Below are 14,653 nucleotides of genomic sequence, written 5' to 3'. Positions count from 1 at the left end.
GTAACTTCTTAAGAACACCTTTTTTTTTTTTTACTACCAGAAATTTTTTAAGATACTTGTCAAGGCCATTGTCCTTTGAGATTGATACATCGAAGGACATACATTTAAAACTACCTGAGGTTTCTGACCGCAGGTCACAAACACATCTACTGTGAAAACAGGGCAGGCAGGGCCTGCTAAGTTGAGTGCTTACGCTTTACCTGCTGTGGTTCATGTAACCCTTCAGTGCAGCCCCTGCAAGGTTAGCTCAGTGAGTGGCAGAGTACAGACTAGGTGATGGAGGGCCTACATTCATGAGCTGCCTCCAGTCTTAGCAAGAGGCCTTGTTGGGGTCTGTGTGTGTTAGGGGAAAGAGAACCGTCCTACTAGGTAGACACATTGGTTGAGTGCCTTAACGTTCATCTTTTAGTGCCAAAGAATCCCTTACTTCAGCTAAAACCAGCAGCAGTAAAAGAAACAAAACGAAACAGGAAAAAAAACCCCATCAGTTCCCCCAAGAAGATTCAGAGTCCTCTGAAAAACAAGCTGCTCAATAGTCCTACAAAAACCATGCCAGGGGCCTGCGGGAATCCCCAGAAGCTGATGGATGGGTTTCTGAAACACGAAGGTCCTGTTCCTGAGAAACTTCTGGTAATATTTTCTAAGGCTTCTTAAACTTTGACCTCTCATCAGATCTTGATGTTATGTAAATGTAACATTACATTTTATCATGTTTTCTTATCAGGGTGAACACTCTGCCTCCATCTCAGGTGTGCCAGGCCTCTCAGGGCCACAGCCTGAGCCATCTCCCTGTACCAGACCCCCAGCACCCAGCCTGGCTGGGGCTGTTGAGTTCAGTGATGTGAAGGCCTTGCTCAGAGAGTGGATAACCACTATCTCAGGTGGGCTGGCACAACGAAACTAGGCACAAACACAGCATGAATGGACTTGACTGCATAGATAGAGCTCACTTTTCTCCACCTAATAGGCTTAAACCAGCCACCCCCTAACCTTTTATACTTGGGCTGGCTGTGAGAAGTCCCTTGCATAGTTTGGTCATGTGTGTGGTTGCAGGAGTGCACTTTCCTTTAACCCTGTAGCTTTCTCCTACATCATTGGCTGGTTCTCATTTGCATTTTCCTTTCTAGATCCAATGGAAGAAGACATTCTACAAGTTGTGAAATACTGTACTGACCTGATAGAGGAGAAGGATTTGGAAAAACTGGACCTGGTTATAAAGTACATGAAAAGGTAATTATTCAGTGGCCTGTCACAGAGCTAATCGAGGGGGGCGAGGTGCTGAGTGTTGCATGAACACTGTTCCTCCAGGCTCATGAAAAGGGCACCCTTCACTTTGACCCCCAAGAGAGAAGTGCCATGACACTGACTGGGTGGTGCTCCCTCAGTGGTGTAGTTTAGGACCATGCGAAGTGCTTTCAGGTGTTGTAGAGTGTGGGTTGTCAGAATCGATTTTTGATTCTTACATAAAAATGTTAAAATCCTAAAGCTGTTAAACTGGTCCTTGAAGGAATCGTCAGTTACCTGACCTCTCATACCTGCAGGTTGATGCAGCAGTCAGTGGAGTCAGTCTGGAACATGGCGTTCGACTTTATTCTTGACAACGTTCAGGTGGTTCTACAGCAGACTTATGGGAGCACCTTAAAAGTCACATAAATACCCCAGGAGCTTGGCACTCCCTGCTCACTGTGCCACAAGTGCTCATGAGGTATTTGTGAAGTGCATGGTAGTGATGCTCCGAGGTTTTATAATTTTAAATTTCTTTCTGAGCAAGTGTTTTGTATATTTTTTTTTTCAATAAGTGCCAAATTTGTCAGTATTGCATGTAAATAATTGTGTTAATTCTTTTACTGTAGTATAGATTCTATTTACAAAATGTTTGTTTATAAAGTTTTATGGATTTTTACAGTGAAGTGTTTACAGTTGTTTAATAAAGAACTGTATGTATATTTTGTACAGGTTCCTTTTTGTGAATCCTTTAGGAAATGAATCCTGAACTGTTTATTATACTTACAGGCCAAAAGACCAAGCCAGGCTGTTGTAGACCTTGTGCTAAGCTTTCCAATTCTTGGAGGTCCCAGCCTGGAGGTCTGCTGCTTCCAAGCCTGGGTGAAGCTTCTAACCAACCTTGTCACTCCTGTCCCCAAGCATGAACACAGGAGCCTGATAAAAAAATCTTTACTTCTAAGTGGAGGAATTTACATGTTTTGATTTAGAACACACAACACACAATTGAAGACTACGTTTTTTCCTGGGAAAGTTACATCCCAGATGGTGTAGAGGTGTCTTCCTTGCCTCTCTTGGCCCTTGAGAAACTGCAGTAATGAATGGCACAGATTTTCAGATGTATATAATGTATTTTTATGGTGTATGTTATGCCATAACACTTTAAAAGTAGCTTATAATTCTATGCCAGTGAATACTTGGGAACATTTTCTTCAAACACCCCACATTTTGACTTCATTTGACACTATGCTATAAATAGGTACATACTAGATAGAGATCTGGCGTAGGAATTAAAGTAACGCTAATAGATGTCTTCAACTGGGGAGAGGACTGTCCTCGTGTGGGGAACCATAAAACGAGCTACAGTCTGAGTACTAATGTAGATTAAGCCATTATGACATCTCTGCTACAACTCAGAAGCACTAAGCTCAAATATTCAATTCTCTGTTGAGTGTCTCATCAGAAAATGTATGCAACGATAGAATTTTCTAGGACAAAATAGATCAAGATTGGTATATAAAAATTCCTTACGTTAACGTGCTGCTGCACACGGTAGGATAGTTAATAAAGTAATTCTTGTCCTTAAGAGCTGACGACCTGGGGAGAAGCTGCGCTGGGTTGGAAACCTGGCAGGACGCATGGGCAGCTGGTACCATGGACTCAGACAAGCAGAAGGCAGCAGCCAGCCCGGCTTTATACCATAGTTTCACAACAGATAAATAGAATGCCTAATTTTCTATTTTAAAAAATTCCTAAGAGCCTGTGGCAGAAGAATGGCAGGGGAAAAAATCACCGTGGGAAGGATATGCACAAAGTGTATCTTACATCAAAAAGGTCCCAAGAATCACAAAATCTGTAGAAGCTTGGTTAATCAAATACTGCAGTACTGATTTAATCAGTATAAAATTGAAAGAGCTTTAGGTCTGTAATAAAAATCCAAATTTGGGGAAGGGCAAACTGTAAAACAGCCAGTAGAGAGTTGGGAAGGAGCTGGCGAGTGAACAGGCACATTGGAACTGTGGGGATATGTAATTGACCACTGTCAAACCAGTGTAAGTTTCTTGGTTTCTCATGGAAAACATTTATACATCTATTTTTTTTCCTTCCATACTTAAGTGCATTAGTGTCCAGATACGTCCATTCCATTTTTGTCTCGTTTTTCTTGCATTTATTCCAATTTCTGCCCCACGTGGAAAAATTAGATGATTTCAAACACTTTCTTCAGCTCCACAATAAGCTGCCAGTCACTCTTCTGCATCTCGTCTCGGAACCAGTCTTTGAGGGCATCAATGGACTGCCGGCTGATCTGTGAGCACAAACAGGGCAGATGAAACAATATAACTAACAAGTGCCTAAGAAGGAGTAGCCCAGGGTCTGACACCAGATGTTACTGCAAAGAAAACTCAGGTGGAAAGAGCAAGGTGGTGCTGCCAGCCTTCCTCCACAGCTGCTGGGCGAACCCAGCAGAAGGGCACTTTGCCTCAGAGACGAGGCCACACTACAGACCAAGTCCTGATGAAGGATCTGGCCCCATCAGATGCTGAAAATTCAAACTTGAGCCACAGGGTCCAGGTGAGCACAGCTGACTTTCCCTCCTCCCACAGGCCACCCTGGCGGAGACTTACCTTACTGACGAGAATGTCTGTAGCTTCAAAGTGTCTTCCGTACATTTTGGGAGATTCACCAGGAATAGGTTCTATTTTGACACAGACTTCTTGTCCTTTTTTTGCAACATCCACTTGTTTATGATTTATTTCGATGCTTGTTACTATTCCAATGTCGACAAACTAAATGATAAGAACAGAAACTACAACGTAAGCACAGGAAGCCTGGCCATCACAGGTGCCCAGCTGAGCACAGCTGAGCTAAAATTAGCAAAAGGGCCAGTCTTTAAGCCTTGACTTCATGACTCTCCATGATTGTAGGGGGTGTTGCCATCAACAAACTAGGGATGACTCCACTGTGTCCCCTATACCCCTCACAATGTGGTGTGTGGACAAAAGGAGAGTGTAGTGCTTTGGGAAACCTGCAAGTGCTCTGCCAGCCCGACACCCTTGTTTCCACTCCAGCCTTTCACATGCCAGGTGCCACAATGAAAGGAAATGGCAGGCACAAATTTTCTCCACAAGGAGTGAGCTTAGAAGGCTGGTGTGGTCAGCAATGGGGGCAGCAGTGGGGCCCGTGGCAAAAACCTCACCCTTCATTCCAAGTTGAGTTACGAACCACCAATTCTGTGACAGCTTGGGGCAGGGGGAACCCTCTGCTTCCTACCTGGAGGAGTTTGGTTTGGTTAAAGCCATACATAGATAGATAAGTACTACAAATGAGTGTCCCAGCAATGTCCACTAAAATGGCTTAGGAGAAGTGACTCCATTTTGCCCTAAAGGAATCAGTTTCTGGGCAGGGAACATAAGAGGCAAGCCCAGGGCATCTTGCTATACCAGAAAGGAAGAAAATACTCAAAGTGCATGTGGCGAGGACATAATAGCCTGCTTGAATGAGTTCCCATGGACCAAACTGGATGGTTTGGCTATCAGAAATACTGGTACTGGATTATAACAGCACATTTTTAACATCAAACTGAATGTATAGCTACTTAGTGAAAAGGTCCAGGAGACGAGGGTTCTTTGCAAAAGTGTAGGGTGATCTTGATTGTGCAACCACTTGCATACTAACTGATTTATGCAAAGATGTTAATTGTCAGTAAAGATTCTGGAATAAAGCTGAGAAACAAGATCCGCACAGGGATTCAAAGTACCCAGGAGACTACTTAGTAATTACAAAGGGAAGGTACACCTGATGCAGGTGCTGAGCTCCTGGCATCCCAACACACGGCCTATGTGACATGCATGAGGCACATGGGACAACAGGACCCTTTCCAATAACTTAAGTCATGGGGAAATAGCCAAATCCAAGCTGTGAAATAATCTGGGAAACAATGGCACCCTTCAAAAAGGATGGGAGCCTGTGCCTGATTGAGAGTGACACGTAATAGCCAAAGACACTGCGCCTGGAAGGGGTGCTAGACCAGGTCAGCAAGTGCAATTATAAAAGCCATTTTGGGGACAGCTGGTGAAATGTGATCGACCACTGTAAATTATAATTTTCATTAAGTGAGGCACTGGTACCAGGTGCTAAGACTCCACAGTGATTAAGGACTAAGGTATAAATTAGTGACAAACACTGCCTGGTTTAAGTTTTTGTCACCATTCTAAGAGGGAGTACCATTTTTTGAAGCACTACTGACACTTACGTTTTTGCTAGGGACGCACATGGGGGTCCCCTGTTTCACCTGGCCTGCTTCCACAGTCACGCCCATCACTATAGGGTCTCGGGAATTGAAAATATATTGCGGGAGAATTTTGATCTTGCAGGGAAATACCGCTATATGCCTAAAAGGAAGAGAATTTTTAAGCTTACAAAATCACTTAAAAGTATAAAACGAATGCAAGTGAATATGAGGCTGCTTCTCCCATTGGATAGAGGCCTTCCTCACCCCTCCATCTGTCCATCCAGGCACATCCCAAGTCTTAAAGAAGCTGCATCAAAGGAGGACTTGGTGCCCACACTAACGGGCTGAGCCCTGCCATAGGTACAGAAACCAGAGCTTCGGTGGCACCTACTCAGGTGTGGCATTGGTATATATAGTCTGTTCTGGGGACCATACAGCACCATGTCCCCCTTTGTTCTACCATGTTTCCAAACCAACTGATCTCTAAGTCCACTGTGCCCCTGTGTATTGAGCACATGCTTGAAATGCTTCCCCAGTTCGCACCTGTCTTTCTCACCAAATTCTCCCTTTGGTTTCCCAACCGAAAGTGAGCACGTCCCAGGCTAAACCCTGATACTGACCAGTCAGTCCTACTTTACAAACATGACCAGACTGAGCCATCACTCTCTGTGGCCACTGGTCTAAGCCACAGTGCGCCTGGGCTGCAGGAGCCTCCTTACTGGGTCTCAACCCCAATAAGCCACACGGTCCTGCACCATCTGGGGCCCACCAATTCAGCTCCCTCCTCCCACCCTCCCCAAGGTCACTATGTGAGGATGGTCTCCTGGTGTTGTCCTCCTGCACAAGCACTCCCCATGTCTGACAGGCTCACTTCATCCCTTTGGATGGCACAAATGACCTGCCTCCCCACAGCTCCCTCTTTCTTGAGGCCCCTCCCTGCCTTATTTTGCTTTTAAGCATGTACCCCACTTCTCATGTGGTTATTACCCATCTGTCCCCTGAGCTCCAAGAGGCGGGGACCTGGTTGGGGCCACTAGCGACACCTCTAGCGCCTGTGCTGTGCCACTTCCACCAGGCGCTTGGCAGTCTGCTGGAAAAGAGAGCTTTCCTCCACAGAATGCCTTGCCTCGCTTCCTACTTTTCCCCACTCTAATTTTACTTCCATTCCATGCCTCCCAAATAAAAAACTAAATGTAGCTACTCACTTATGAATGAGACCTAGGTCAAATTTTAAATGGCAAAAAAAACCCAGAAAGGATTTGTCCCCACACTGCTGGTCTCGGATGGGCAGGACTTGGGGTAACACCACTTTAGCACATAGCCTCTGGAGGATGCCTCTTGTCTGCATACCTTTCTGGTACTAGGTTAGTCTCCAATCATCATCAGCTTCGCCACCAAAGACCCAAAGTAAGTAAAATCACCAACTTACTTAAATTCTTCTTGTTTCTGTTTTTTGTAGTCTTGTCTATATTTTGTAAAGGCATCAAATAAGTGATAAATAATTTCTGCACTAAAAATTCTAACTCCTAAACTATCAGCCATTTCTTGTGCATCCCGTTCGATTCTCACATCAAAGGCCAAGATGACTGCGTACCTGGAAGGTCAGAGCACATCACAGAGCAGCCAGTGAGAAGCGGAGTATGTCACACAGGGAAGTTCAAAGAACAGGCAGCTACACAAGAGCCCCCAAAGCAAAAGAGAAACCACTTACTGCGGGTCGTGTTCCAGCATCACTGAAGCCTTCATAACATCTTTCTTGTGGACCGGACCGATGTTAATGCCTGCATACTGGGGATGGGATGGGATGGGATGGGATGGGATGGGACGGGACGGGACGGGACGGGACCAGGGGGAGGCGGGGGTTAGCAGCCTGTGTCAGTAACAGCAGCAGCACCACGGCCATGACTACCACTGACTAGAGTTGGGGATGTTACTTACGGGCACCTCTGATGTTCTCAGAAATTCAAGCAGAGCTTCCAGAGACCCCAGTGTAGACGCTTGGACATAGACCCCTTTCTCTTCTAATCTGATAGCATTCAGTGTCTGCTTTAACTCATGGATCAATTCATCCTTGAAAAGAAATTGGATTTGACAAAGTTGGAAATATATCTCTGTCAGCAGCAGCCTAGAATTAAACCATGTTTCCCTTTTTAATATTTACCTGAAAATATGGAACCCAGGCTTACAAAGAGCAAGGCACATGGCAGGGCCTGTGCTGGGTAGAGGACGGGCCTTGAAGGCCATGCCCAAATTGTGTCCCATGTTACCTGTGAGAGGTTTACTAACACTGACATATATGTCACCTCTGCTCCATTTGGCAAATAAGGTAGATGGGTAAGCAAATGAAATAATTTTTTTAAGTTAAAAGTACAACATGAAGGTAGCATGTACCCAATGGCTCTGCTCGACTGTCTGAACTGCGAGACCCTGTCTCAGCAGCATTTTCCTCTGTCACCGCTTCTCCGGAGATGGAGAAAGTGTGAACAAGTAAACCACTATGCCAGTGCCAGTAAGATGCAGAAGCTCATGCTATACTTGAAAACTGGCCAAAGTGGGAACTATCCAACCAATGAAGTAACTGGATGGACCCACTACACGTTTTACTGAAAACCAGGCCCCATCTTATCGCCTAATTACTGTGCTCTAAAATGGCAGCTAAGACTTTAAATTTTTTTAAAAAGTTTTATAGTTAATGGATATAAAAACAAATCCATGGCATTTTTAGTCTAGTGCATGTTTTCACTTTCTCTCAAATACTTATTAAAATGCAGTGTATTTATCAGAAAGAAAATATCTCTGCCCTGTTATCACTGGCCCTAAGGTAGCCAATTCCCTGATGGCTGTGACCTTACTTTGTCTGAAAAATGATGGTGGTGTCAGGACACTAGAGGAGCCATGAGCTGGGAACAGCGGCAACTACTCCTGGGCAAGCAAATAAATTATGGCACAAAGTTTGCTTTTGTGAAACTATGCTAGGCTCGGGGGGGGGGGGGGGGGGGGGGACCAGATGAACATGTAGATAGCCTTTAGGGTGCTCGGGTACCTAGTAAGGTTTTCCTTAGTTATGTCTGCATATTCAGGTACCGAAGATAAAATGTAGATAAACTACTTCTAGCTCTCAATTCCTTTTTAATTTAAATAAAATATATGTTTTAGAATTCAAAATATTATAAATATAGTATTTATAGAAATAATAAAGCCAATTTATATGACTATATGAACTGAAATAATTCAAAAGCATCAACTATTTGCTAAGAAGCCACCAGATAAGGCTTCTCGAGACAGAGGTACCCATTTTACTCACTTTTCTTAGCATGTGCTCTACTGACACATGACAGAATTGATAGCTTTAAAGGAAAAAAGTTTAAATAACGTACTTTAAGCACAGGGATTTCATCTTCTTTATAAGCCACCAGGAGGGGTAAACCAGCCAATGTTTTCTCCAAATCTTTTCCAAGAATCTTTACTCCTTGAGCTGCTTCTACTTCTTTGTGTTTTTCATACTGGCTCTACGGAGAAGAATGTATTTGTTACCATTGCTATTTGAACAGTGGTTAGTAGGACATTATGTAAGAGACAATAGTTTCACAACCTTGGGGTAGAAAAAGATTTCTTAATCTAAAACAAAAAGCAATAAACACAAAATAAAAGAGTAATTCAATATTAAAATTAAGTATCTTTTTCATAAGATACCGTAGAAAAAGTTAAAAAAGTCAGAGTAGAAGAAAATGCTACAATGTATACCAACCAATAACAGGCTAGTATTCTGACTACAAAAACAAATAATTCACAAAATCTGTACTATAGATAGATGCTGCCAGAACACAATGGGCATTTCATAAAAGAAGAAATATAACTGGCTAATAAAAATGTAATGATCAACCAACGGAAACAGCAATGTGCTACACACACCCCCGAATGGGAAAAACTGGAAAATCTGACAGCATCAGAACTGATGAAGATGTGAAGCAATGAAGACTGAACTACCACAGCTGAATGAGCAGCAGATTATGCCCGGTGGAGCTGAGAGGGACTGATGACCCCAAGTTTTCACACCTAGGTGTACACCTAGATAGGATTGCACACCTGCACCTGGAGATAGTACAAGAATGGGCACAGCAAGAGCATCCATGACAAAAACGTTAAGCCGAAGACAGCCTGCACTTTCCATCAACAGGAGAACCATGATATACTCAAGCAGCGGAACAGGACACAACGACAGGAACTATAGCTACATGCAACAACACGGACAAATCTTAAAGAAGCCAATACAAAGGAATAATAAGAATGATGCTATTCACATAAAGTGCACACATATTTATTTTCTCAGGTATTAAAACTATAAATAAAAAAGCAAAGTTATTAGTTACTATCATGAAAATGAAAGCATGGTTAATTTGGGGAAGGGAAGGTAAGTTCAGGAAGAGGCGCACAGAAGGCCTCCAGGGTGTCAGCAGTATTCTGATTCTTAGATTGTCTGCTTCCTAAAAACTGGTTAAACTTTTCTTCTGTGTTTTGTGTACTCTTCTGTATGAATGTTTTATTTCATAATAAAAAATGTTAAAGAAAAATTAGCAATATAAACCCATGACATGCTTTAATTTTGTGAAAAGCGTGGTTGACAAATGAGAACATTCACATATTGCCTTGCTCAGAGTCCCTGCCATGTGAGACACCTGAAATATGAAGGTGTGTGTGCATGGGTGCATTTGGATGTATGTGCGTACATGTGTGTGGGTGTGTGTGTGCATGCGCGCATGCAGGTGGTGTGTCTGCATGTGTGGGTGGTGTGTGTGCGTGTGTGTAGTAAGCCAAGCAGCCCCCAAAGTGAGGAAACGACCTCAGCAGAACTTCCGAACACAGAACAATTCCCTACATGATGCCACTTCCCAGCGGGCTCACCTTCACTCGCAGCTCCTTCATTGGTGGGGGTAACAGGAGGCCCCGGATCTGGGTCACAATGGGCCCCTCCACTCCGGGAACAATAACCGTGTCCCCTTCCCTTAGACGCCCGTTGATCAGTATCACGTCTATGGTGGTGCCCATTCCTGGGAGAGCCTTGACCTAGGAGAGACGTCGTCACAAAGGAGTGAGACACAGGCTGTAGCACCCCATCGAGTCAGGTCTAAAAGCGGGACCGAGCCCATCCAGGAGTTGTGAAAGAACGAGGAACAACAAACTGAGAAGCTGGTCATTACCTCCATCACCTGCGCTCTCAGCTCCTCACACTGCGCCAGTCTCTTGCTCAACATAGTCTGTGTCAACTCGACCAGAAGGTGGATGAGACTCCCCATCCCATCACCAGTATGTGCGGAGGTGGGCACCAAGGACACAAACGTGCGGGGGTCTTTGTTCTCATAACACAAAGCCGCATTCAAACCCTAAGACATGAAAGGCAAAGTCACTGCGCAAGGCTGCGCAAAGAAGCGCTGGAACTGGGACGACTACCTAGAGGCGAGATGCGCAGCAGAGGCTGATCATTCCGAAACTCCTATAACGTCAAGAAAAGATCATGCATACCTTGGAGGTATTAATTATGTTACAGAAACATAGTTTCTTTCCAAGTTAACTTGGATTTTAAAATTAAACTACAAGATCTCTGAAATACTAGCTTTCTGATTTTACAAAGAAAAATAAGGGAAAAGAATAAAAAACACTAATTACCATTAATAGGGGCAGAGAACCAGTATTAGTGAAAATGCTGATTAACTGCAAAGACCATGCAAATGAAAGAAGAAAATTCTCTATGCTACAGGCTCTTCCTGAAAAAGAGAAAGCTTTCTTACCTGCTGTGCAAATTCTACTATGATAGCCTTTGCTCGCTCCTCAAACTCATCCTTTGTATTCTTTTTCTGCTTCTTTAAAGTGGCAGCCACATCAGAGTCGGGGCTCTTTTTCCAATCATACAACCTATCAATCTGGAAAAGATTTTTCTTAAGAAATATCTCTGAAACATTCAGAACACTAGGGAATTTAATTAACGTTAAAAACTCCAGAAAGTTCCTGATGTGTATTATTTATGTCCAGAAGTGTGAGTTACTCAGATGTTTTATTATACCAAAAGCCCCCAGGGGCCTAACTGCATCCCCTCTTCAATTAGAAACTGCTGAGGTAAGAGCTGCCCATCCGCCATTCATCTGCAAAAGATGAGATCTTAAAATGGTCCTGGGGGGCCATTATCATGCTTCTGGAATTCCAGAATGGTTTTGGAAAACTAGTAGTCAGAAGCAAGGGTTGTTACAGCAAGTACCATCACCAGGAAACTTACATACCATAAAAACTGAAAATAATTCTTCCCTATCTCAGAGAACAGCCCATTTTGTTTTATTGTTCAAATTAGGATTTAATCTGTTTAGTTGATCAAATAATTATTTTCCTTTACTTTTCTAAAGATAAATAGGTAGAGAAAATTGTTTAATAATTTGAAAAAAAAAAAAGCATAATCTGTTGACTTGGTCTAGGGGGATAATTTAAAGTAGCAGAAAAACTGGAAAGTAGAAACAGACCCAGAAATGACAAAGATGATATAATTTAGCATACAAGGTTTTTACAGGTCTTATAAATATACATAACTTTAAAGGGAAAATATGAACATGTGGAGCTAAAAAATATATATAATCTGAAATGGAAAATTCACCGATGAGCTTAATAGCAAATTACACAGTGCAAAAGATTAGTGACCACAGAGATATAGCAATAAAAATGATCGCAACTGAAGCATATGAAGAAAAACAGATGAAGAAAAAATTGAAAAAACCTTCAGTCACTTATGGGATGATATTAAGAGAAGTTAACTCAAGTTCTAGAAAGGTCCTAGAATTCTATCAAACACTTAAAGGAGAAGAGAGAGCAGAAAATATCTGAACAAATATCCAAGAATTTTTTTAAATTGAGTATAAATTTATAAATGTTAAGAAAATCAAAGTAAGATAAACATTAAGAAAACTATTACATAATCTCATTGACAAAATAGTCTTAAAAGCAGTCAAAGAAAAGACATCCAGGGGAACAAAGGACAACTAGAGATAAAAGCCAGTAAGCAATGATGATGAAGGAAAAAATATTTTTAAACCTAGAACTCTATTGTAATTGAAAATATTCAGAAAATATTTTGATCTAAATGATAAAAGCAACATGTCTAAGCGGTGCTTTTTTTTTTTTTTAACAGTAAGCGGCATATCTTTAAATGCTTATGTTAGAAAAAAAAAATCTGAAATCTAAAGCTTCCACCTTAAGAAACTGAAAAAAAAGCATATGAAAACAAAGTAGAAAGAAAATCAACACTGAAAATCCGTGACAAACAATAACAGACAAACAACAAAGAATATTGATAAAATCAAAAGCTGGTTCTTCGAAAGACACAAATTTATCTACTAATAAAAGAAAAATAAAAAAACCTAAGTAACTTACGTCTACTTAAGAAATTCCAAGCTGATGTGACTTTACTGGTGACTTCTATTAAACACTTAAAGAAAAAAATGCTATTTCTATATAATTCTCTCAGAAAATAGAGGAGGAAATACTTCTCAACTCATCTAAGAGTCCATCATTACACTATTGAAACCAGACAAAAGGCATTACAAGAAAACTACATACCAAAATCACTCATGAATACACAGTCAACAGAAAATTACCAAATCAAATCCAGCAATATTTGAAAACTATATCGTGACCAAGTACATGCAAAAAACAATCTAGAAACATATCATACATCCTTCACAAAAATTAACACAGAATGGATGCCTGTTTAGATACAACACCAAAGGCACGATCCACAAAACAAAGAACTGATATGATAAGCTCCAGTTTTGTTAAAATTAAAAAGTGCTCCGTGAAATAACTGAGATGACAAGCCAGACTAGAATACTTGAAAAAGATACATCTAATAAAAAACTATTCTTCAAAATATACAAAGAACTCTTAAAACTCAACAATAAGAAAACAGAATCCAATCTAAAAATGGGCCAGAGTTTAACAGATACCTTACCAAAGATATACAGATGGCAAATGAGCATAAAAAGATGTTCCACACCTTAAGTTACCAGGGAAACACAAGTTAAAACAGTGACAAACCACCACACACCTATCAGAGTGGCCAAAATCCAAAACACTGACAACACTGAATGCTGGTGAGGATGTGGGGCAGCAGGCACTCTCATTCGGTGCTGGTGGGGATGTAACATGGTACAGCCACACTTTGAAAGATAGTTTGGCAGTTTCTTAATAAAACTGAACACTCTCTATAGGATCTTCCCACCATACTCCTTGGTATTTACCCAGAGGAGTTGAAAACTCATGTCCACACAAAACCTGCACACAGATAATTATAGCATCTTTATTTAATTGCCAAAACTTGGAAGCCACCAACGTGTCCTTCAGCAGGTGACAGATAAACTGTGGTCCATCAGACAATGGAGTATGATTCAATGCTAAAATGAGCTATCAAGTCATGAAAAGGCATGAAGGAAACTTTAATGCTCATTACAAGAAACCAATTTGCAAAGGCTACAAACTGTATGATTCCAACTGCATGACATTCTGGAAAAGATAGAATTAGGGAGACAGTAAGGTCAGTGGCTGCCAGGGGATGAGAGGCAGGGGATGACTAGTTGGAATACAGAGGATATTTAGGGCAGTGAAACTACTCTGTGTGATACCATTATGATGGATACATTTGTCTAAACCTAAAGAATGTACAACACCAAGTGTGAACCCTAAAGTAAACGATGAACTTGGGGTGACAATGTGTCAGTGCAGGTTCGACTGTAACAAACGTGCCCCTCTGGTGGGGATGCTGATAAAGGGGGAGGCGGTGCATGTGTGGGGACTGGGGTAGATGGCACATCTTTACACCTTGCCTTCAATTCTTCTCTGAACCTTACGCTGCTCTAAAACAGTTTTAAAAATAAAAAATGAGTCAAGCCTCCCAAAAACATCAAGAGTGATTCATATTGTCACAAAATAAAGAAGAAAAGCCACATGAACATCTCAAGAGATGCAGAACACACACCTGACAAAAATCAACTACCATTCATAATTAAAAAAAAAAAAAAACACTTAATAAAGTGCATTTACAAACAGGCCTACAGCTGACAACGGTGAGAATCCAAGAACCTTCCCGAGATCAGAAAGGGTATGGATGTCTGACATCACTTCAACATTGTTCTAGAAAGTGTAGTAAGCACAGTACAGAAGAAA

General features: G+C 41.7%; 2 protein-coding genes across 14 annotated transcripts in view; one reads left to right on the top strand and one right to left on the bottom strand.

Annotated features, from left to right (window-relative positions):
* The window catches only part of REV1 (REV1 DNA directed polymerase), an 82,960-nt gene extending 81,007 nt beyond the window's left edge, over positions 1–1,953 (top strand). For all 13 annotated transcript variants that reach the window (XM_036224740.1, XM_016157246.2, XM_036224739.1 and 10 more), the window contains 4 exons: positions 410–630; positions 725–881; positions 1,128–1,230; positions 1,542–1,953. In XM_036224740.1, the coding sequence (XP_036080633.1) occupies positions 410–630; positions 725–881; positions 1,128–1,230; positions 1,542–1,653 (593 nt within the window). In that variant the 3' untranslated portion in view covers positions 1,654–1,953. The remainder of the gene's footprint in view (positions 1–409; positions 631–724; positions 882–1,127; positions 1,231–1,541) is intronic.
* A 205-nt stretch (positions 1,954–2,158) lies between these two features.
* EIF5B (eukaryotic translation initiation factor 5B) overlaps positions 2,159–14,653 on the bottom strand; it is a 66,464-nt gene continuing 53,969 nt past the window's right edge. The window contains exons 15-24 of the mRNA XM_036224746.1: positions 11,242–11,373; positions 10,654–10,836; positions 10,358–10,519; positions 8,833–8,964; positions 7,394–7,525; positions 7,167–7,243; positions 6,885–7,049; positions 5,477–5,615; positions 3,849–4,010; positions 2,159–3,529 (exon numbers count right to left, since the gene is read on the bottom strand). Of these exons, the coding sequence (XP_036080639.1) occupies positions 3,422–3,529; positions 3,849–4,010; positions 5,477–5,615; positions 6,885–7,049; positions 7,167–7,243; positions 7,394–7,525; positions 8,833–8,964; positions 10,358–10,519; positions 10,654–10,836; positions 11,242–11,373 (1,392 nt within the window). The 3' untranslated portion in view covers positions 2,159–3,421. The remainder of the gene's footprint in view (positions 3,530–3,848; positions 4,011–5,476; positions 5,616–6,884; positions 7,050–7,166; positions 7,244–7,393; positions 7,526–8,832; positions 8,965–10,357; positions 10,520–10,653; positions 10,837–11,241; positions 11,374–14,653) is intronic.

Source organism: Rousettus aegyptiacus, unplaced genomic scaffold (genome assembly GCF_014176215.1).
Source record: "Rousettus aegyptiacus isolate mRouAeg1 unplaced genomic scaffold, mRouAeg1.p scaffold_m13_p_7, whole genome shotgun sequence".
In the NCBI taxonomy this organism is placed as follows: domain Eukaryota; kingdom Metazoa; phylum Chordata; class Mammalia; order Chiroptera; family Pteropodidae; genus Rousettus; species Rousettus aegyptiacus.
This window is presented reverse-complemented; position numbering and strand designations above follow the sequence as displayed.